Source organism: Aquarana catesbeiana, linkage group LG12, assembly GCF_042186555.1.
Source record: "Aquarana catesbeiana isolate 2022-GZ linkage group LG12, ASM4218655v1, whole genome shotgun sequence".
NCBI classification, from domain to species: domain Eukaryota; kingdom Metazoa; phylum Chordata; class Amphibia; order Anura; family Ranidae; genus Aquarana; species Aquarana catesbeiana.
In genome coordinates, this window is record NC_133335.1 from 200,629,260 (window position 1) to 200,653,837 (window position 24,578).

At 41.1% G+C, this 24,578-nt stretch overlaps 1 protein-coding gene across 13 annotated transcripts in view; it reads left to right on the top strand.

Annotated features, from left to right (window-relative positions):
- The window catches only part of PTPRT (protein tyrosine phosphatase receptor type T), a 645,628-nt gene that overhangs the window by 243,055 nt on the left and 377,995 nt on the right, over positions 1–24,578 (top strand). For all 13 annotated transcript variants that reach the window (XM_073606476.1, XM_073606478.1, XM_073606484.1 and 10 more), the window contains exon 4: positions 191–272. In XM_073606476.1, the coding sequence (XP_073462577.1) occupies positions 191–272 (82 nt within the window). The remainder of the gene's footprint in view (positions 1–190; positions 273–24,578) is intronic.

Consider the following 24,578-nt stretch of genomic DNA (forward strand, 5'->3'; position numbering starts at 1 on the left):
TTATATTGGCATATGGAAGCTACAAATGCAGCAATTTAGAAATCAAATTAAAGGTTTAGCACTGGAAAACACATTTTGATAGATAAAAAGTGCATTTTATATACATGAATCTCAACTGTTAGCTGTTTTACCTTTGATTTTAATAGTGTAGTTTTGTGGCATTTTCTATTGATATTGTCCTATTTTGTAGATTATATTTGAAGCTGTATCCCTCAAGGATCACCCAGGATACATTGCTGTGGATGAAGTTCGTGTTCTGGCTCACCCATGCCGTAAGTAGACATTTTCTAATACTACTTTGTATCTTTTAATTTATTTAAATTTATTTTATTTAACATCATTTTTTTTATTTTGTTTTTTATTTAATTAATGTATTTGTTTTATTTACTGTATGTATGCATGTATTTATTTATTTAATTTAACTAGTAGGCATTGTATTATTCAATTCCCTTTCTTGATATTATTTTGTTGCTCAGTGACTTAAAGTCTTTCAATGTCAAAATTGTATTTTTTATTTTGGATAGAATACAGAAGGGTTAGACCTTCTGTGAGTTTTTTTTTTCCTGTCTGTATCCATGCTGGAAAGATTCTCTTCTTCTATTGGTCCTAGCGACCATTGTCTCTGTGAGAAGGGAATTTATTTAATGGTGACTTCTGTTTTGGTGAAAAATTCTCAAAGCCAAAATTCAAACTTATCATGAGCATAGCCAGGTGCTTTAGAGGGATTTCTGTTGTGTATTTGTAAGTGGGACTTGTATCACAGCAATAGATTTGTGCGTTTAGTTTTTTATTTGTTTTTTCAGGTGTTTTTCAGGCAATTTTATTGATGTCTATGGGGCCAAAAATGCTAAATTGCTAAATTCTGCCCCTAAAGAGGCTTCAAGGTTCATGTGACAAGTGACATAACACTCGTGTGAACAGGCTGATTGAGAATAATACAATTTTTCTAGGCTTGGGCAATTTGTTTTGTAACAAATCGAAATTTGGCCGAATTTTGCTTCTTTCGGACATTTGGATGCATCCGAATGTCCAAATAAAAAAATAACGAATTTCAACGAATACGAAAGAAATTATAGTGGATATTACGAATGAATTCAACATGATTCGGTAATTCGTTAAAGGTCTAATAAAACAAAAGGTCAACTCAAAGTAAATCTTACAGTCCAATCAGCTGATTAATTTTGTGCTGGAGGTTGAATTACTGGCAAAGTGCATTCCTGAGAACTGAGTGAGAAGGGTGTTGTATTGTATTTGAGCAGAGGAGAAGAGATATTGTCATTGTGTGTGTTAATAGATTCAATAAACAAACGACTTTCCAAACTACCAATCATTATCTCGAATATATATCCATACATAAATGTCGAATTTCAATGAATACAAACTAAATTATAGCGCATATAACTAATGAATTCGTCATGATTCGAGATTCAGTATAACGAATATCGACACTCTACGAATAATAAAGAATTAACCGAAAACGTATTAACGTAACATAACGAATATAACAGAACAAAATTATGTATTTTACGAATGACAACGAACCGAAACTAAACTAAATTTTCCGTTGTGCACAAGTCTAGATTTTTCATCTTGATTGTTGTCGGAATCACACAAGAAAAAACTGTGAATGGAGGTTCTAAGTTTTCTTATCCTCACTAAGGGAAAATTTACTCTGTTTCTTTTTTTTTTGTGCAAACTATTGAAATATTATTAAATTCTACATGCCACAGTGTGGTGTGATGAGGAGAATTGCATCACACCACACTGTGCTGGTAAAAAGTACTGCAAGCTGTAATTTTGTTCAAAGCACATAACCTCAGCGCAAGCCTTTTTGCCTTGTCTTGCATTGGTGTAAAGAACGACACAGAAATGTAATTTCCTGTTTGTGCGATTGGCTCCCTGATTTTTCCAGACATCTGCACTAAGATAAATTTTAGGCACCCACTTAAGAGGAATTTCAGTTTTGGGGAAATACTCCCAAAGGGTTAAATACTTCTACACTACAGGGTTGTAGACATTGCAGCTTTTCCCATCAGAACACTGAGAGAACACAAGGTGATTATAATGAACCAGACCCTCCCAATCAAAATCAGTCTGTAATGGACATGGTGATGGCTATTTTTTCAAGCAGAAAATGAAGGACTCTGCAACAAAGTTTGTTAAAATCCTTGCAATCAAGAAAGGCCCAGAGTTGGAAAAGGAAAAGCATGAATGCAGGGCTGGCATGGCAAGGTTAAAAGGGGTTTGGTATGGGGAAGGGGTTTGAGGGCAGTTTAAAGCATTATTTAAATAGTACTTACATGATTGGTGGGGTGGGCGGTAGCAGGTGGGTCTGCAGAAAGGGGATCTGTTGGAGGATCTTTGAATCCTTCAGTCGGAGGAGAGCATGCTTGAGACCACTGCCCACCCTGCCGCCCTTTTTGTTCAGGGGTTATTCCGTCTGCGTTTGGACTGGGATCTTGTGGCATTGTCGTGGCAGCCGGCTGGATACAAGGTCCTTCTATGGGTTTGATTATTGAAAAATATGTACATTTGTACGGACCCATCCTGGGTATGGCTCCCATTATTATGGTTGGTGGTATCTGCAAGTAGTTGTTTGTCTCAGAGACAGCGTTTGTTGTGGTTGGAGGCCTAAAAATTTGCAGTGATTACACAAGTACTAGAGGTAGATACCCACAAGGACCTTGTGACTCCTATTTGTCAGACTGTACTGGATGTTCATATGTTGCATATGTTTATAGGTTCTTATATTTTATGGGCTTATATGTTGATATGTTATTAATATTTTTGTTAATTAAAGGCTGGTATGGCTATCAAACTCCATCTTGGGTTTTGTGTGTTTTTTCTTAGGAAAAGATTAGTGGTGGAGTGGTGATCCAACAATTAGGAGAACAAAGCATATTTTATACCCCTAGTCAAGTACTTTGATGACCCAGAGGGGACTGTTTATTTTCTTAACAAAAGTGGGGTTACACTTTAAAGGTTTAAGCACGGTGGTTATTATTTGCTTTCTGATTTGTACTTATGATTTGCACTTACGAATCTAGGATGGAAAAGGACCTGGAGGTCCTAGTAGATGACAGGCTCAGCAATAACATGCAATGCCAAGCTGCTGCAAGCAAAGCCAATAGAATATTGGCACGCATTAAAAAGGGGATAACCCATGAAAAAAAACGATAATTCTCCCACTCTACAAGACTCTGGTCCAGCCTCACCTGGAGTATGCTGTCCAGTTCTGGGCACCAGTCCTCAGGAATGATGTGTTGGAACTGGAGAGAGTCCAGAGAAGGACATCAAAACTAATAAAGGGACTGGAGGATATCAGTTATGAAGAAAGGTTGCGAGCACTGAACCTATTCTCTCTGGAGAAGAGACGCTTGAGAGGAGCTATGATTTCAATGTACAAATACCATAGTGGTGATCCCACAATAGGGATAAAACTTTTCTGTGTAAGGGAATTTAATAAGACACGCGGCCATTCACTAAAATTAGAAGAAAAGTGGTTTAAACTACATAGAGGGTTCTTTACTGTAATGCCACGTACACACGAGCGAAATGTCCGACAGAAAAAGTCAGATGGCAGCTTTTCATCGTATATCCTGATCGTGTGTAGGCCTCATCGGCGTTTTTTTAGAAATAAACATGTTCTAAATATTTCCGACGGAACCAATTCCTATCGGGAAAACCGCTCGTCTGTATGCTGTTCCGACGGACCAAAAACGACGCATGCTCTGAAGCAAGTACGAGACGGAAGCTATTGGCTACTGGCTATTGAACTTCCTTTTTCTAGTCCCGTCGTACGTGCTGTATGTCACCGCGTTCTTGACGATTGGACTTTGGTGTGATCATGTGTACGCAAGACAGTTTCAGCGGAATTCCATCGGAACTCCGTCGGAAAAACCTTCGGAGTTTATTCCGACAGGAAAACCAGTCGTGTGTATGCGGCATAAGGATGTGGAATTCCTATCCACAGGCGGTGGTCTCAGCGGGGGGCATTGATAATTTAAAAAAACTATCAGATAAGCATCTGAATGACCACAACATACAGGGACATACAATGTAATACTGGCATAAAATCACACACATAGGTTGGACTCAGGGGCGTAACTACCACCATAGCGACCCATGCGGGCGCTATGGGGCCTGCAGCCGAGTGGGGCCCAGTGAGGATAAGAGCACCGCCGGCACAGTCTCCCAGCCAGGGGAAGAGAGAGGAAAGGAAGAGGCGACCTGTTCGTATCAGCAGAGAGCTGAATTGCCCGATGTAATAGCTTTCATTAGAACTTCCAGTGTTCCCGGGGCTCACGTCACATAGCTCCACCTTTTGGCCCGGTGCCTTTGATAGACAGAACGCCGATCCAATGCGGGACATGTGACGATGAGCCCCGGGAAGACGGGAAATTCAAATGAAAGCTATTACAGCGGCCAATCCCGCTCTCTGCTGATCCGGGTGGCTTGCCTCTTCCTCTGCATAGGTGGGGCTGTATGGGGCACAGGCAGACCAGGCTGTATTGGGCACAGGTCATGCTGTATGGGGCACAGGTCACGCTATATTGGGCACAGGTCACGCTGTATTGGGCACAGGTCACGCTGTATTGGGCACAGGTCACGCTGCATTAACACTAGGGCAGCTGTGGGGGGGGGGGGCTGTTTGCAGGGGGGCCCCATACAACATTTTGCTATGGGGCCCTGCTATTTCTAGTAATGCCCCTGGTTGGACTTTTTCAACCTCGCCTACTATGTAACTATGTAACTATGAACCAACCAGGTTCCAGTGGTTATATTTTATGTGTGGAATAGAAACTGGAAACTGAGAGCTGGCATATTACTGCAAGCAATACCTCCAGTTTTGGTGTCTTCCAATTTCTACAAATAGGCTCTATAGATTTTACATTTTGAATCTATTTCAGTGTCCTGATTTTCCATTTCCTCAAAGCCCTTAGTTCAGATATATTTTATGTGTAATCTTCTTTTCTATTTATCCCCATTTCAGTGATACAGCTGCTTTACAGTAGAAATGTTATTAACTGTGCATTTCTACACAAAGCAACATTTTGCATAGTGAAATGGAACATGTGACCCTACCAACTAGTCTTTTAAGTATGAGTCTGGAAATGAAAACTTTAAGTGAAGTTATCCTTTTAATAAACACCACCCTCCGCATACTAAAACACTTACCTTTATTCCTTCTTCCTGGGTTCTTTACTGTGAGGCCCAACCGGGAGCTGTACAGCCTTTGCTAGAAAAACGCCCTTGTGCCTAGTGCAGACATACATTACAACCCTAGTCTTTCCTATGGATGGTTTGTACTCCACTGGATAGCTAGAAGCTGCCAGGGGTACGGAATCTGTTTTTTTTTTTTTTATCATGTATGCACCAAGCCTTAATTGCCATTTATTGTAGCTATTAAACAATTCAATATCATTAAAAATATGTCCAGTTTTTTGTCCTGTCCTCACAAACCATATTTCTCCAGGTTTTGGCACTATTGGGCTGCTTTGGAGTAAAGTTGCTACAGAATATAGGCAGGTTGATATTGGCTGACTACAGGGACTGTGCATTGGCTCCGCGTGCTGTAGTCTCACTAAAGGACCATGTACGCCAGGCTCCATCACTACTCATAAATATGAGGCAGTGGCTTGGCATTGTCAGCCTGCAACCAGAAGCTCATTGGGTAGTGCTGTTACTAGCAGGATCACTAGGTAATACATCATACCAAGACCAAAATACGATTATCTTGAGCAATCTATAAATACTAATGTATGCTACTGCACACACCTAACTTGTTTATCCCAGTAGGAGCCAGTGCTGTAATGGGCCATGAAGCCCGAAGCTGGTAGGAGCACCCCTGATTACGGAGCACTGTGATTGGCTGCGCAGTGCTGATATAGTTGCGAGCCTGTCCTGTCTGGCTCCTGAGCATTGGTAGCTGACTGAGAGATGTCAGTTACAACTTGGTCACAGTTCTAGGGGTGCTGGTGGAGCGTGCTCCAGAACAACACAGCAATGCATACAGTATGTATGATGGCTAGGTGTTAAGGCCCTGCCACCAGGGCTGGGACAAGGGGTGGGCAGGAGGGACAACTGCCCTGGGCACTGTGGTATCATGTGAGGTGGGGGGAGGGGCACTGTGAGGAGATTGGGTGGGAGGGGATTTGTGTTGGGAGGGGGAATTTTGGGGGCTGCAGGGGAAATGAATTGTTCTAGGAGGGGGAACTTGGGTGTGTGTGCTAGGAGTGGTGATTTAGGGGGATTTGTGTAAGGAGGGGGGAGGGGGGAAGGGGATTTGTGCTAGAAGGGGGGATTTGGGGGGTTTGTGCTAAAAGAGGTGATATGGTGGAGGGAGGTAGGGGAATTGAGCTGGAAGGGGAATTTTTTTTAGGGGAGGTCGATTTGAAGGGGGGCGGGGATGTGTACTCGGAGGGAAAATGTGAGGAGTAGAGGATTTGTGCTAGGAGGGGTGATTTTATTTTTTTTGTGCTGGGGGAATGGGTGGGGGGGTTGTACTGGGAGGAGGGGGGATTTATGCTTAGGGATAAGCATGCAGATTAGTGCTCAATTCTTTTTTGGGTGGTGGATTTTTGCTGACACATAATGCTCATACATCTTGGGGGGGGCAGGGTGGACTTGTTCACCCTGGGCTCTACATGACCTTGTCCCATCTCTGCCTGCCACTGCATATATGCACAGTGCTAGCGTAAAGGGATTAAAGTATACGTATTCCCAATCACTAACATCTCAAGTTAATCTATAACATGGTAATGTCATTTCAGAGGTAATTTAACATTTTTTAAAATACGATGCTTTCATTAAAATAATACCAGGTAATCCTGCCATAAATGTCCTTGTTCAGACACCAGCTCTTACAGTATATGGTGTTAATGCTGTATCATTGTCTCCAAAATGCTCTTCTGCATTGTCAGTCTGTTGTTTACCTGGAGGCTACAAATGGACATTGCCAGTGCTAAATGTGCAGGCATGGTCATCCTTTGGCCTCATGCACACTGGACGTTTAGCTCCACCATTTAGCTGCCGCTGGAGAGCACAGGCACACCGTCCAGCCCCATCAGGCTGTAAAACTCTATGAGAGTTTAGAGCAGTGTGTGCCTATGGATGAACGCCCTAAATGCATACCTCCCAACTTTTTGAGATGGGAACGAGTGACTTCTATTAGCAAAAATATGTAGACATAGGACACAACCCTTGACACACCCCCTTAAAAGGAGAATTATACTAAAAAAATTAGTTAAACTCGCAAGTGCTTTTTTTTTTTTTTTTTTTTTACCAATTCCTTTATACTGGCTTTAAAATGTACAAATGCAGCAATTTCAAAACTGGGTGTGACATACCCAACTGGGACAGTGGATTTTGGAGAGGACTAGAGGCAAGCCTCCTACCCACTGATTATGGCCCATGGAGAGAGCAGATCATTCTATAAAAATGGACAACAATGTAATGGACACTGAGACCGAGACTTGGATTAATTCTCTGAATAAGGACAATAAAGTTTCCCTTCTGGAGTGGTTGGAAAGGTGTAATATTAATCTTGTACAGGCTAATGGTCAGAAGGAATATGGTGACCCTCCTGCAGACTGGGTTGGGGAGAATCAAGAGATCAATAAAGATAAATAAATTCCACTTTATCAGACTGCTGGAACATTGTTTGTTTTCCGATGACTTGTCTAGTGGACAGAATACACAAGTTTGTGTCTCTCCCATTGTATGTCTCTAGGTGTACATTCCCATTGTTAATTGAATCACCTATTGTCTCTGTCTGTTGGCTAATTTGGCTAACTCTTGGAGGATCCTACATGATGGGATTAGCCTTGTGTCAGCTCTACCTCATTATCCAAACTGTTGTGTGATGTTTTGGGTAAATATTTTGTTTTATTGTTCATGTGGTGACTGACCTACTTTTGAAGTGTATAAAAACCTGTATTTCTTTAGCCCAACGACTCAAAGGAAGACGCAATAAAACTAGAATTACACTACTTAAACACCCCCACACTAACACCCCACTGACCAACCCCCAAGACATTGCAGATGCTTTTAGCACCTACTATGAAGACCTGTACAACTTAAAACAAGACCACCAAACCCCCCAACCCACACCAGACGACATTGATAACTTCCTCACTAAAATCAATCTACCCAAACTTTCTTTAGACCAACTGACCACCTTGAATGCACCATTCACAGACCTGGAAATCAAGGCTACTATTGACTCATTGCCTAGTGGCAAAGCACCAGGCCCAGACGGGATAACAGAGGAATACTACAAATTGTTCTCCAATCAACTAATCCCACACCTTACTGATCTCTTTAACCACGCTGCCTCCTCTGCTAGCTTCTCGAAAGAATACTTAAAAGCGCTAGTAATAACCATACCAAAACCAGGGAAACAGTCGGATGCCCCCCAAAATTTTCGCCCTATCTCCCTACTCAACCTAGACCTAAAAATTTACTCCAAAACCATAGCCAACAGACTAAACGAGATCATGCCAACTATCATACACCAAGATCAGACTGGTTTTACCAAAGGCAGACAATCTTCAGATGCCACCAGAAGAATGCTAGACCTCATTCACCACGCTGAATCCACTGGAACGCCTTCTCTGCTTCTTTCCCTGGATGCAGAGAAGGCGTTCGATAGAGTACACTGGACTTACTTAGAAGCAGTCCTACGCAAATTTGGATTCCAGGGACAGATCCTAACAGCCATCCTAGCATTGTATTCCAACCCTGAGGCTCAAGTGTTCACAGAAGGCATGCTCTCACGTCCATTCCCCATCACAAACGGCACACGCCAGGGCTGCCCCCTCTCCCCTCTAATATTTAACATGCTTATGGAACCCCTGGCTGAGCATGTACGTTCCCACCCTAACATCTCAGGTATGCGTATAGGCCTCTCACACCACAAAATCAGTCTATTCGCGGACGATGTAATTCTAATCCTTACAAACCCGACTGTTTCCCTGGCAGAAGTACAAAAACTGCTCACATGGTTTAGCTCGATCTCCTATTACAAGGTTAATGTGATCAAATCATTCATACTAGACATAAACATAAACACCACCATGAAACACCTCCTACAACTACAATACCCATTTAAATGGGCAGAAACCGACATATCATACTTGGGCATTCAACTCCCGAGGGAAACTAAGAAAATATATTCATGCAACTACATACCACTCTTACAACAAATTCAATCTACTTCACAACAAATAGCAAAGCACGAACTCTCATGGTCGGGCAGACTTGCAGCATTTAAGATGATATGCCTTCCCCAAATACTCTATCACTTTAGAACCCTACCTATACCTTTGCCAACCACCTTCTTCAAATCTCTCAAAAAAATATTCAACAAATATTTATGGAACGGGAAAAAAACGAGAAGTGCCCAATACAACTTAGTAAAACACAAACTAGTCGGTGGAACAGGATCTATAGACTTTGAGGACTATTACTTAGCAACAATCCTAGCTCAAATGCCTGCCTGGTTCCAAACACAACCCACAACACTTTGGGGACAAATTGAAAGATCCTCATTATCTCAACCCAACTTGAGAACTTGGATACTTAGTATTCCACTGGGAACCATAATACCAAAAGCATTTCCCCCGACCATGAGAGCTTCGGCACTCGCATGGAAGAAATCAGTAACTTTACTCACTTCCAATCCCGCCACGTCTCTAAGTTGCATCCCCTTGGAATCCCTAAATCACACATTACCAGAAATCTCCCTATCACCTTGGACCGCCAAAGGTATACTTCTCATACAAGATCTACTACATAACAACCACATTAAATCATTCGCACAACTTCAAGCCGAATTCAATCTAACTGCATCTGACAAATTCACTTACATACGTCTACACCACTACCTAAATACTCTAACCCTCCCCCTCTACAATATTCACCCTAAAACCTGGGAATATCTCACCAACACAGCCACTAAAACTAGAGGTATATCCTACTTCTACAACATTCTCCACAACAAACGTACCTTCCTTAAACTAAAACCCCACCAAAGTTGGGAAAAAGATCTAGCTCAGTCTTATACGGAAGACCAATGGCAACTTGCCTTCAAAACTATATACAAGGCCACTAATTGCGCGGCCCTATGGGAACTCACACAGAAAATCACATTACGTTGGTATATCACCCCAGCCAGAATTACAATCTTTAACCCAAAAACTCCCAATATATGCTGGAGATGTCACTCTTCTCCTAGCGACGTACTTCATATATTCTGGACGTGCACTAAACTACACAACTACTGGGAAAGAATTTTCAATTTAATCTCGAACATAACCCAAATTAGAATTCACCCCTCCCCAGCACTGGCGATACTTAACCTAACTATTGAATCAATCCCATACTCATTCAGGCCAGTGATCACTCATATCCTCCTGGCAGCAAGACTCAACATAACCAGAAATTGGAAGTCTGACAATCCCTTGACAATAACTCAAGTCATTGACTTAGTATCCCTTCACTACAGCTACGAGATCACAACAGCTACGCACACTGGCCAGGTGACGAAAACAAACAAGAACTGGCAACCATGGACTAACTGGACTACGCAATGCGCAAACCACTAACCTAAACACTGATACATACCCCTTCTTCTTGACCGAGCAATACCTTTATGTAGACAAGAGAAACAAGTTGTATGCAACAGCTAGTTCTAACTAGCACATATTTACCAATTTAATCTTATGAAAGACAGGGCCTCTTCACTCCTGTGGCACTAAAGATCCCATTTGGGGTGCGACTCTAGTGAAGAGGTCAAACTACGCAAATACGAATAACAACTCCGGTAACTTAGAAGCTACAATAGATATATGTTTAATAAAAGTTATAACCAACCCAAGTTGGTGAATTGCTATATGTGTTGAAATCACAAGTTGAACAGTTTACCTTGTATTGACTAACCAAAATGTCGTTGCACGACATACAATGTCCAATTGTATAATGTAATTTCCATGAAAATCTTCAATAAAAATATGGAAGAAAAAAAAAAAAACCTGTATTTCTGTTCAACGAAGAGCCATTCCTTTGGTTCTATCCCAACATCTTGTCTGTGTATGATGCTTGGGGTAAAATGGGCCGGTATAACCTCTCGGTCTGCTTGGAACGGTTTGGAGGGCAGGAGGCACTGTTTGGTGGACGGAAGCACCCAAGCAGGGTGCCAAAGCGGTTCTGTCACACTGGATGAATAGTTTAGCACTGGGAAACACTTTTTAGAAGATTAAAAGTGCATTTTATATACAACTATATAGATCAGACCAAACTGAGAAACAAAAGTGGAGGAAAGATAGACAGAGGGACCTTGTTCCAAATCAGGTACAATCTCTCAAAACCATGGACAATTGGGAGTTATGTAAATGTACATACCGCTAGCTGCCCAGTCCAGACTTGTCCACCCACAGCTGCTGTCTTATAAAAATTGACAGGCTGCCTGCAGCAGAGCTAGGCAATGCCAAGTGCCCAGTGTGCACTGGACCTTAGTCCCCACCAGAAAGCCAGTCCAGAGCAATGGTCTGCAACCAACACTGGAGTGAATGCATGTACATTGTAGAAACTAAGTTGCTGAAGGAGGCTACAGGAACATTCTAGAAGAAGAGCATGCCCATTGTTTAGGATTTGCTTCAGCAAACAAAATGGTGAAATTAGGGTTTAGATCTTTAAATATGGATTTTGAGTTTACATCCACACAAAAAGCACTTTGGGTAATTTACCATGCATGTGCATCTCTTTTATAGTTTTTTCTTTTCATGGGGGCTGTGAGGATTCCAAAGCAAGGGTAATATAGGAGGTCAAAAATAAATAATCGCCTTACATCTTGCTGAAAGAGTTAACCTTAAAATGAGAAATACCTTAGGAAATCCTCTGTAAAACTGGTGCTCTCATTATTTCCATGTTTCAGTCCCGTAGCACAAGATTCAGTGTCTTAATAAGACCGCAGTGATGCAGCTGCCTCTATTAGGGCCTTGGGAGAGGGGATTTCTCAGCATTTAGAAACCCCTTCACTCTAAAGGATCTGTGTGATGCATGAGCTTATCGCTGCTGTTGTTGGGACTGAGAGACTTATAATAATTGTTTTCTCTAGCAGCGGAGACAGATTTACAGACCTAATCTAGAGCACATTGGAGCGTTCTGCATTGTGAAAATGGAGGTCTCCCTTGTGTGGCTCTGGTGTCTGTTTATTACAAAAAGTTGAGAGCTACAAATCCTATTGTTGGTGTTCTAGGATGCAGTAGGGTCATGAAATCATTTCCGCTGGGTTGGAGAAAGTCATTGTAACATTTTCTGGTATGAACGGTATGAGAAAAAAGAGAAAAGGAGGGCGCACCGACCTAGTGCATTACCACTGGTAAAGCTTTATTGAAGTGTAAAACAGCAAAATATATACTCAAAAACGAACATGGATAACAGGCATTGACAATGTTTCAGGTACGCAGTTCTGAACATTGACAAATCAGGACTTGACGTCAAGTGGATATAGCGATGGCTGACGCGTTTCAGGGGAGAACCCCCTTCCTGCTTAGGCTTAGGCAGGAGAAATTTCTATTGTATGAACGGTATGGGTCAATGAATGTGTAGCTTTAATATACAAAATTTAAACACTTATGCCGCGTACCCACGATCGGATTTTCTGACAGGAAATGTTGGATGTGAGCTTGTTGGCGGCAAGTCCGACCATGTGTATGCTCCATCGGAAGAGCCGTGCGAAAACTTATATAAACCACAATGATGAACTCAGTACACAAAATTAACATTGAATTGTGTGCTCATAAAACTGATAATAACTAGTGTACAAAAATGTATAAATATTCCTAGTAGTTTCACACAAAAATACTATGATCATGTGCAAACCAATATTCTTATTTAGTCATCACAACCATATAGCAAAAATAAATTGTGCAAAACAAAAAATGATATTGTGCAAAAAACAATAAAAAATCAAGTGTGCACTTACATTTAAAAGAAACTCATGACAGGTTCAAATATAAAATATCATTACCAGTATATTGGAATGGTGTTTCTCATTTGCCCATTTTCTTGTATGCCTGGGTATGAGCTCTATGTATTGGAAGTGGCTTAGGCAGAAATTACACCATGGACCAATGCGTTTCGTCTTTATTTGACATCATCAGGCACCAGAGATTATACTATCATCTAGTTTTAAAAATCCAAAACTGGTTTAGAGGCACTCATGGGTCTTGCAGAGGAGGAAATCAAAAACAGCAGTGTTTTTTTTCGTCAACGTTTCCATGAAGCTCAGTCCATCTTTCTCAAGTGTTGAGAAAGATGGATTGAGTTTCATCGAAATGTTAACAATAAAAACACTGCTGTGGATGAGCACCTGGGCATTTACTTCAAACATAGAGTGTCGTGGCAACCCTTGTAATTCTTCAATCATTTAGCTTTAATATAGGTCTTTTCTGTACATTGCATTTGGCTGTCCCTGTGAATTAGAACTACCAAAAAGTGGTCACCATCTGGTGGTCAAAATGGCTAGACTTTGTCAGTTCATTGAAACTATAGAGGTGTATTTATCAAAAAATGTGCGTAGCTGTTCATTCATCAAAACTGCATGTACATTTTTTGTAAATGGGCCAAAATCTAATGTTCTCAGACTGGTATCTCTGCAGATCTAATGTTATTCATCAAAAAAAAAAAAATTATTATGAATGGGAAAAAAATTAATTTTGGTCATTGGGAGGCACTGAGTGTCATAAGAAAAAAGTATGCTCCTCAGCTCCTTCTAGTGGTCATAATGTAGTTTGTTTCTCATTCACTATTTTTTTTTTGTCAGTGAATAATGCAGAGAATATAACACAAACACACTACCAGCGCTCGAGTACTAAAGGATGTAATTAGGCACAGAATTGAAAAATTCTTCTCATTCACTAGTTAGATGTGCATGATGCCATGTAATCGTACTTGGCCTTGCAGCTCACTTCAGTTCCGAGTAATCTTGAAATAGTGCTAAAGTAAAAAAAAAAAAAAAAAAAAAAAGAGAGAATACAACAGCCTTCGGCATCACTTTATTTTTAAATCCATCTGAGGAAGAAGGTTTGTCCCTCGAAATTCATCTACTCCTCACGGTTTACCAACAACATGTTGCTACGAGTATACTCCCATTGATCTATCTGTATGATTACATGACTGTAATTTTGACTTGTTTGTAAGTATTTTACTGCCTTTTACAAATAAAGTGTTGTCTTAGGTGATGCGTGAGCCCGTTGCACCCATTGTTGATTTCTAATACCCTGATGATGTACTGTAGATGGAATTTTCTCTTTGTTGTCTCTATATTATAAGCACAGAAGAGGTACTTGTTTTAATGAATTTTTAATGGGGGAAGATTAGATCTAATATTAGCTTTTCTCCTATATGTGAAAAATCTGATTCTCTTTACCTGCAATCTAGCCCTGATCATGGTTCTGGTAACTTTTTTCTGACCATGGTTCTAGGAAATTGTATATAATAACTGAACATGTTTAGAGTTTGTGCTGATGGGTTTTTGTTCACGGCAGAACGGCTTCGCTCCTCATACAAGCTAATAAAGACATCAAAAGCAGCTTGAGAAAGTTGATGCAGCTTAAAAGGAGGTCAAATGTATCTGTCAATGAAGTCTGAATGATCTCAGAAGTGTCTCAAACTGATGTCAACTGTGAGCAGAATGCAATTGATAGCAAGTTGCTTTTGCCAATGAACACAAGCTCAAAGTCTGTCAACACAGGTCTTAATGTATTTGTTTGTTAATAATACTCTTTGTTTTCTTACCTGACCTTGGTAACGTGCCTTTGGTTACCATTAGGGATGAGTGAATCTGTTTGGGTTCGGTTCGCCAGAGGTTCAGGGGAAACCTGTAGGAAGTCCTTGAACTCCAAACGTAACACCAACCCCCATTGAAGTCTATGGAAGGGCGAATCTTGTAAAGATTTTTGGCCATTTTCAAGGTTAATAAGCAAGCTTTTTGTTACAAAAGGGGCATGGGGAGCTGGCCACTGCCATTGGCAAAATTTTTGTAAAAATACTGTTTTGCAAATTTAACACTACCCCCCCCCCCGCAAGGGCTACTGGTAACTGGTTCCCATATTCCTGCACGGCCAGGCAACATGCATTTTCCACTTGCATCTGGACACCAGAAATCAGTCCCTGTGCTTGTTGTTGTTGTTTTTATTAGGAATAACAACTTGGATGAGGTAGAGGTGTTATGGGATGCCCAACTTGAAACAACAGATGGGAACAACTTCCTTCCTGTGTACAGAAAAAAAGATCCTGGAATGTTCTCCTTCCTGGACACAGTCTTTAAGGATCAGTGGCCAAAGTCCCTTGTGGACTGGGAGCACTTATGCCGCGTACACATGACCAGACTTTCCGGCAAACTAGGTCCGTCGGACAATCCGAACGTGTGTGGGCTAGTCCGAAAAAATCTGACGGACCTAGAAATAGAACATGTTTCAAATCTGTCTGACGGACTAAAAATCAGGAAAACCGTTTGTCTGTGTGCTGGTCCGACGGACCAAATACGACGCAAGGGAAGCTATTGGCTACTGGCCATTGAACTTCCTTTTTTTGTCCCGTTTACGTCATCACATACAAAACGGACGGACTTTCAACCAGACTTAGTCCGTTCGTGTGTGGCCAAGTCCGTTCATTCTGAAAGTCCGTCAGAACTCTGCCAAAAGTCCGTCGGGAAGACAGTCGGACCTAGTTTACCGGAAAGTCCGGTTGTGTGTACGCGGCATTAGTCCCCTTTGGAAAATAGCACAAAATGTTGCAAAATTGCATGCAGGAGTATCTTCTCTCCTCTGTAGAATTGCTCCCAGTCCCACTGCCTGCACGTACTACCAGCCCTCCTTGCTGCTTGTCTTCCAGCCCACCTGGCTGCTCTGAAGATCTCCCAGGACAATGGATAAAATGGTTAAGCACAGCGTTGTCCTTTAAAAGATTGCTACATGTGGCAGTCTCTCCCCTTATAAATCCCTAGGTGTGTTGATGTACTCTGTCCTCCTTGCACCCTGCGGCTCTTAGGCAAGATTCCATCTCAAACTGGACACCGAAAGGATTCTGCCAAGCCAGCCCAGGCCCCAGCCTGGAGTCCCCCCTGACCGACTCCCTGCTGACCAGACTCCACCATATTTACAGTGCCTTGCAAAAGTATTCACCCCCCTTGGCATTTTTCATGTTTTGTTGCCTCACAAACTGGAATTTACATGGATTGTTTGAGGATTTGCATCATTTAATTTACAGAACATGCCCCCAACTTTGAAGATTTTTTTTTTTTTTTTATTGTGAAGCAAACAACAAATAGGACAAAATAACAGAAAAAGTCAATGTGCATAACTATTCACCCCCCTAAAGTCAATACTTTGTAGAGTCACCTTTTGTGGCTATCAGAGCTCCAAGTTGCTTTGGATAAGTCTCTATGAGCTTTCCACATCTTACCACTGAGATTTTTGCCCATTCCTCCTTGCAAAACTGCTCCAGCTCCTTCAAGTTGGATGGTTTGCACTTATGAACAGCAATCTTTAAGTCTGACCACAGATTTTCTATTGGATTGAGGTCTGGGCTTTGACTAGGCCATTCCAGTACATTTACATGTTTCCCCTTAAACCACTCAAGTGTTGCTTTAGCATTGTGTTTGGGGTCACTGTCCTGCTGGAAGGTGAACCTCCATCCTAGCCTCAAATCACACACAGAGTGGTACAGCTTTTGCTCAAGAATATCCCTGTATTTAGCACCATCCCTCTTTCCCTTAAAGTGGAGTTCCACCCATTTTTACAACTCTTCAGCATCCCTCACTAAACTGTGCACTGTGAACGAATTGGATATTTTTTTATTTTTTTTCTCAGCACCTACTGTATATCTGCTGTATTAATTTTTCACTTCCTCCTCCGTGGCTGTGGCCCATTGCATCATTTCCTGTTTGCAATGCCTTCTGGGAAGGGGCGGCAACTTCCTCTGACACTGCCGGTGTTATGGAAACCTGACCTGAAACCTATTACACTGCTTGTGCTGCACTGAGTATGTGCGAGATATGCAAAGATGAGATCCAGGAAGAAATACAGTCTGGCTTCAGATGCCCACACTTAAGATGGCCACGGCCTGCTGCAAGTTTATAAAATAACAAACTACTGCTATAAACTAACAAAACAGACCTTAGTTTACAGACTAACTTTACTAGAATACATTAAGCTTGTGTATTATAGGGGTATTTTTATTTAAAAAGTATAATTTCGGCCGGAACACCACTTCAACTCTGACCAGTTTCCCAGTCCTGACTGCTGAAAAACATCCCCTCAGCATGATGCTGCCACCACCATGTTTCACTGTGGGGATGGTGTTCTTTGGGTGATGTGATGTGTTGGGTTTGCGCCAGACATAGCAATTTTAGTCTCATCAGACCAGAGCACCTTCCTCCATACATTTTGGGAGTCTCCCACATGCCTTTTCGTAAACTCAAACGTGCCATTTTGTTTTTTGCTGAAAGTAATGGCTTTCTTCTGTCCACTCTGCCATAAAGCCCAATTCTATGGAGCGTACGGCTTATTGTCGTCCTATGTACAGATACTCCAGTCTCTGCTGTGGAACTCTGCAGCTCCTCTAGGGTTACCTTAGGTCTCTGTGCTGCCTCTCTGATTAATGCTCTCCTTGCCCGGTCCGTGAGTTTTGGTGTGCGGCCGTCTCTTGGCAGGTTTGCTGTTATGCCATGTTCTTTCCATTTGGTTATGATAGATTTGATAGTGCTCCTAGGGATCATCAAAGATTTGGATATTTTTTTATAACCTAACCCTGACTTGTACTTCTCAACAACATTGTCCCTTACTTGTTTGGAGAGTTCCTTGGTCTTCATGGCAGTGTTTGGTTAGTGGTGCCTCTTGCTTAGGTGTTGCAGCCTCTGGGGCCTTTCAAAAAGTTGTGTATATGTAATGACAGATCATGTCACACTTAGATTACACACAGGAGGACATCATTTCACTAATTATGTGACTTCTGAAGGTAATTGGTTGCACCAGAGCTTTCTATGGACTTCATAACAAAGGGGGTGAATACATACGCATATGTCAATTATCAGATTTTTATTTCTGAAAAATTAGTTTTATGTATATATTTTTCTAATTTTACTTCAACAACTTAGACTATTGTGTTCTGATCCATCACATATAATTCAGATTAAAAATACATTGAACTAAAGGCTGTAATGTAACAAAATAGGTAAAAAGCCAAGGGGGGTAAATACTTTTGCAAGGCACTATAAGGGCTGAACTAGCCACCCTGCCAGGCTCTCTGCCTGGGGATTGGCCACATTCCCTTAAGTATGCAGACCAGGACCTCTGGCCTCCACCCACTAACTTCCAGAAGCTTCTCCAAACTTCTGGATCCAGAGGGAGGTACCAGAGATCTGCACTGTAGAGCCATCCAGCCTGACCTGTAGTAACCCAAACTAATTACAGACTTACACAGTTACCATGAGTCATACCAAAATAAAATTACCTACACTAACACTAGAGGGTGCTACACAAGGTAGAGGGTCTTTTTGTTTATTTATTTCAGGTACTTATATAGCGCTTTACATATACATTGTACAGTACATTCACATCAGTCCCTACACTCAAGGAGCTTACACTGTAAGGTCCCTAACTCACATTCATACATACTAGGGACAATTTAGACAGGATCCAATTAGCCTACCAGCATTTATTTGAAGTGTGGGAGGAAACCCACAGTGTGGTGGTTTGGATTTGAACCAGCAACCCTTCTTACTGCTAGGCAAAAGTGCTATCCACTACACCACTGTGCCGCCCCATATTTATTTTTTGTGGCTGAAGGGGCAAAATGAAAATACACAAATCCTTTAAATAACATGCTTGGTGGTGCATGAAAAAAATGTTGTGGTCTTCCACTTATTGTTCCACCTAGCCTCTTATTCAGGTATTCATGTAGCCTGGGTGGACAGAAAAGTCAAGCACAATTCCTGTATCAGACCAGGCTACATGTCTTTCAACAATGGAGGAGGGGGGGTGGTGGTGACAAAGCCTCCCCCCCTTTGCAAAGCACCCTTGTCCCAATGTTGATACCCCAAGAAGGAGATGGGGTAATATGGGTGGGGCTTTTAGAAAATTCTTGGAGCACCCTTTAATGGGGCATTAAGATATCTGTCCCCTATCAGAGGAATGAGTACAGCGATACATTAGTACCTCTTACCCATTCCGTCAAACAGTTAAATGTAAACAACCAAATACCTTAGAAAAAGTCCTTTAGTTGCATTATAAAAAATACAATCCTATTTTTCAATAATGCCCCCTCTCCCATGTAATACAGTATCATCACATCACATCATACAGTGATGCAAATCCATCTTCAATCACGGCGTGCAGTGATGTAATCCATTCATAGTCAGGACAACCCAACACATGATCATGTTTACCCCACATGTGCTGGATATCCTAGGAGATGTCATTGACCATGTCACCTCAACATTGGGACAAGGGTACCTTGCAAGGAGGGGAGCTTTTGTGACCCTCTCCCTCCCTTTAAAGATCCCCTCCCTCACAGTTAAAAGGCATGTGCCCTGGTTTAGTACAATAAGACAGGAGGTGGGGAGGGGGCACACACTAGCTGCTCACTCTTTCCTGGCCACCTAGGTTGCATGACTGGATAAGGGTCTGGGTGGAATTTTAGGGGGAACTCCATGCCCTTTTCCCTTTTTATGAATGTGCACTGCCATTTTATAATAATAAGCCAGCCAGATGTCTGCCCCATCCCTGATGAATATGTACATTAGTACATCTTACCCCTAACCCATTCCCACAAAGAGTTACATGTAGATAAACACACACACCTTGAAAAAATCCTTTAATTTCATTACAATAACATACCAATTTTAAAAAAATGTTGTTTGCCCCCCATGTAAACGAGCATCAATCTCAAGCTCCAACTGAAGTGTACACATCACACTCCTAGTGCTAAAACACAGGCCCCCGGCGCTGTAGAAATATAAACACAGCGTTGGTGATCCCAGGTGACTTCATTGACCTAATACGCTCAATGATCAAATTTGGTCAACTGCATCACTTGGGATCAGTGCCTTTCTGTTTTAAATTATAGCATGTAGGAATTTGAGTGGGTGAATAGCCACATTAGAAGCCTTGTAAAACAATAATGTTAATGGTAAAGCACATTTTTTTGGAAGTAAGATTACAGTTTAAAAAATAATTAGTTAAAAGTTCACTCTCCTATGTATCAGACCGCTTGATCTATTCAAGGCTTAATTTAAACTTACGGTCCATGTCCTTACAACAGCTAAGCAGAACATTGGCAACAACTGGAGAACGCCTACTTTTTCCATTGAAAATCACACAGATTATGCTACATGAGAAAGCAGAAGCCAGGATATCAGACACAATAGGGAAGTACTTTGCTATCTGGTACCCTTGATTTAGACCAGTGATCCCCAAACTTGTTCGGCCCTTGACGTACTACTTCTCCCACTGACATTAACAATGGGACTTAATTTCTGCCACTGACACCAAATATGGGGCACTATTCCTCCCACTGACATCAACAGTGGGGCACTATTATTCCCACTGACACCAACTATGGGGCACGATTCCTCCCAATGACACTAGTGATGGAACACTATTCCTCTCACTGACCAATGATGGGGCACTATTCCTCCCACTGACACTAACTATGGGACACTATTCCTTCCACTGACACCAATGATAGTGCACTGTTCCTCTCACTGACACCAATAATGGGGCATAGTTACCGCCACCAGGACATTTTTCAACTCCTACGGGCCATAGTCCAGCCCTTCCAAAGTCTGAAGGATAATAAACTGGCCCTTTGTTTAGAAAACTTGGAGACCCCTGGTTTAGACATTTCCTTTCGCTTGGAACAGTTGCTTGCCTAGCCTACTAGGCCTTTGAAAAGGGTCTGACCATGGGCCTACTGTACTCACCAATAGCCTTCTATGTACTTTCCATTTAATGAAATTTAGTTTCAGCCAACTCAATTTGTTTTCTTATGTCTAGTCTCATTCAACCAGACCAGTGGTTCTCAACCCTGTCCTCAAATACCCCCAACAGGCCATGTTTGCAGGTTTGCCTTTATCTTGCACAGGTGCTTTAAATCAGAGTCAATGGCTTGGTATTTTGGACAGCTATTTTATCTAAGAGAAATTCCCAAAACATGGCCTGTTGGGGGTACTTGAGGACAGGACTGAGAACCACTGGTCTAAACAATGTATTATTGTTTTTTCACAACCAACCAGTTTCTAGGTCAATTTATATTACTTAAAAAAATTGGACCTGTTTCCATTACTGTTATCAGTCTGTATAATTATCATTTGTTCTGGAAATTTTATAGTTAGGCAATTCCTATAATCATATTTATTAGTGGTTCCAAATGAATAACAACTATTGCAGTAGGGAACAGACACAAAAATATACACTCCGCATCTTTCCAAAAAAACTGTTCTGTTTATTCGACACAATTTCGAAAAAAGTTTTTTATACACATGATTACGTAGGTATCATATTAAGATTACAATTGTATTTTTATGGTAACAAGGGGCGTTACATAGGCAGGCTAATTCTAATCAGGACTCGAAAGAATGCAAACATGTACTGAAAACATTATGAGTGCCGTATGCACAATGAGTCCAATGTGCAATACATAGGCAAACATACAAAATAAAAACTGGAAAGTAGTGCTGCGCAAATATAAGAGTCCTTAAACATCATAAATCAGATGTGGTGAGTAAAATGGAAGACAGGAACCACCAGTGGATACTCAGGGTAACAGAAAACAACTAATTGGTGACTATGATCCCTCCACCGGACATGGATGGCCCCTCACCTCAGTTACTATTTATTGAATTGAATATAAAAGTCTACCTTTTATATTCAATTCAATTCAATTCAATTCAATACATTTGCTACGGAGAGCACTATGTTTTGCCTTTTATGTTACATATGCATCATTCGTTCCTATTTGCTGAATGCTGAAGTGTGAAGGCGATACCATCATTACCCTCATTTATCCACCCAGTGTATGCTGTTCATGCCGTGTGACCTGTTTCAGGTCGAGTAACTGAGGTGAGGGGCCATCCATGTCCGGTGGAGGGATCATAGTCACCAATTAGTTGTTTTCTGTTACCCTGAGTATCCACTGGTGGTTCCTGTCTTCCATTTTACTCACCACATCTGATTTATGATGTTTAAGGACTCTTATGTTTGCGCAGCACTACTTTCCAGTTTTTATGTCATTGAGGTGTTGTTGAATTAGCATTAGTGTCAGCTTGCATTTATTATTTTTTTGTGTCCGTCGATCAGTCAGCGCTGAATTTATATATACATTTTTTTTGATAAACATACAAAATAGAATACAATTATATACAGAATTTACAAATTTCCTTAAGGCAACATGTACATTGGATGTTATTACAACCTCTCCTGAACGATTTAACTTGACAGATAGTAACCCATGTTTAAAACGCCTGTTTTGCCGTGTTTACATGCCGCATTTACATGACGCGTTTAGCAGCGTTTTGCCACATTTGCGTTTTGAAGTGTTTGAAAAAAAAATTATATATATATATATATATATATATATATATATATATATATATATATATATATATATATATATATATATATATGTATATATATATATATATATATGTATATATATATATATATATATATATATATATATATATATGTATATATATATATGTATATATATATGTATATGTATATATGTATATGTATATATATATGTATATATATATATATATATATATATATATATGTATATATATATATATATTTTTTTTTTTTTTTAACTAGCCAAAAATGAAAAACGGTTGCCACGTTTAGCCGTGTTTGACGTTTGAAATGCCTCTAAACACAGCTTCTGAATGCATTTTTTTGGCCTTACACGTTTGTAACAAAATGTAAAACAAAACCCCCAAAAAAACAATAAAACCATTAAAATGTACTTGACTTTACTGGGTTTTTACTTCTTGGGTCTGGACCCTTGACAGCTTAGCTCTGAACACTTAGCAGGTGTAAGGTGGGATAACGGGTAATGCTACTTGATCTTTGTATAGACAAAATAACTGATATATGTGGTTTACTATGTGTCTTTCTAGAGGATTGATGGATGTGTAGTAGAAAAAAATTATAGAACTGTCATAGCAGTACATTAGAAGGATGTGTAGTGGTATCTGTGTATTAGTTTAAAAAAGCACCCTGAAGTATTTTTATTAGAAGTGGGCGATAATGATAGCAATAGAATAAGCTGAGATGTATGTGTAATTGTATGATATTATGAGTGATGGAGTGGTATGTGGATTCTCAAATTCTCATTTTATATATAAATATATATATATACACTGAGCAAAATTATAAACGCAACACTTTTGTCATGAGCTGAACTTAAAGATCTACCACTTTTTCTATGTACACAAAAGGCCTATTTCTCTCAAATATTGTTCACAAATCTGTCTAAATCTGAGCATTTCTCCTTTGCTGAAATAATCCATCCACCGCACAGGTGTGGCATATCCAGATGCTGATTAGACAGCATGATTATTGCACAGGTGTGCCTTAGGCTGGCCACAGCAAAAGGCCATTCTAAAATGTGCAGTTTTGTCACCCAGCACAATGCCACAGATGTCGCAAGTTTTGAGAGAGCGTGCAATTGGCATGCTGACTGCCGGAATGTTCACCAGAGCTGTTGCCCTTGAATTGAATGTTCATTTCTCTACCATAAGTCATCTCCAAAGGCAATTCAGAGAATTTGGCAGTACATCCAACGGGCCTCACAACCACAAACCACGTGTAACCACACCAGCCCAGGACCTCCACATCCAGCTTCTTCACCTCCAAGATCGTCAGAGACCAGCCACCCGGACAGCTGCTGTAACAATCGGTTTGCATAACCAAAGAATTTCTGCACAAACTGTCAGAAACCGTCTAAGGGAAGCTCATCTGCATGCTGGTCGTCCTCATCGGAGTCTCAACCTGACTGCAGTTCGTCGTCATTATTAACTTGAGTGGGCAAATGCTCACATTTGATGGCGTCTGACACTTTGGAGAGGTGTTCTCTTCGCAGATGAATCCCGGTTTTCACTGTACAGGGCAGATGGCAGACAGCGTGTATGGCGTTGTGTGGGTGAGCGGTTTGCTGATGTCAATGTTGTTCCATGGTGGTGGTGGGGTTATGGTATGGGCAGGCGTATGCTATGGACAATGAACACAGGTGCATTTTATTAATGACATTTTGAATGCACAGAGATACCGTGATGAGATCCTGAGGCCCATTGTTGTGCCATTCATCCACGACCATCACCTCATGTTGCAGCATGATAATGGACGGCTCCATGTTGGAAGGATCTGTACACAATTCCTGGAAGCTGAAAACATCCCAGTTCTTGAATGGCCAGCACACTCACCGGACATGTCACCCATTGAGCATGTTTGGGATGCTCTGGATTGGCGTATACGACAGCGTGTTCCAGTTCCTGCCAATACCCAGCAATT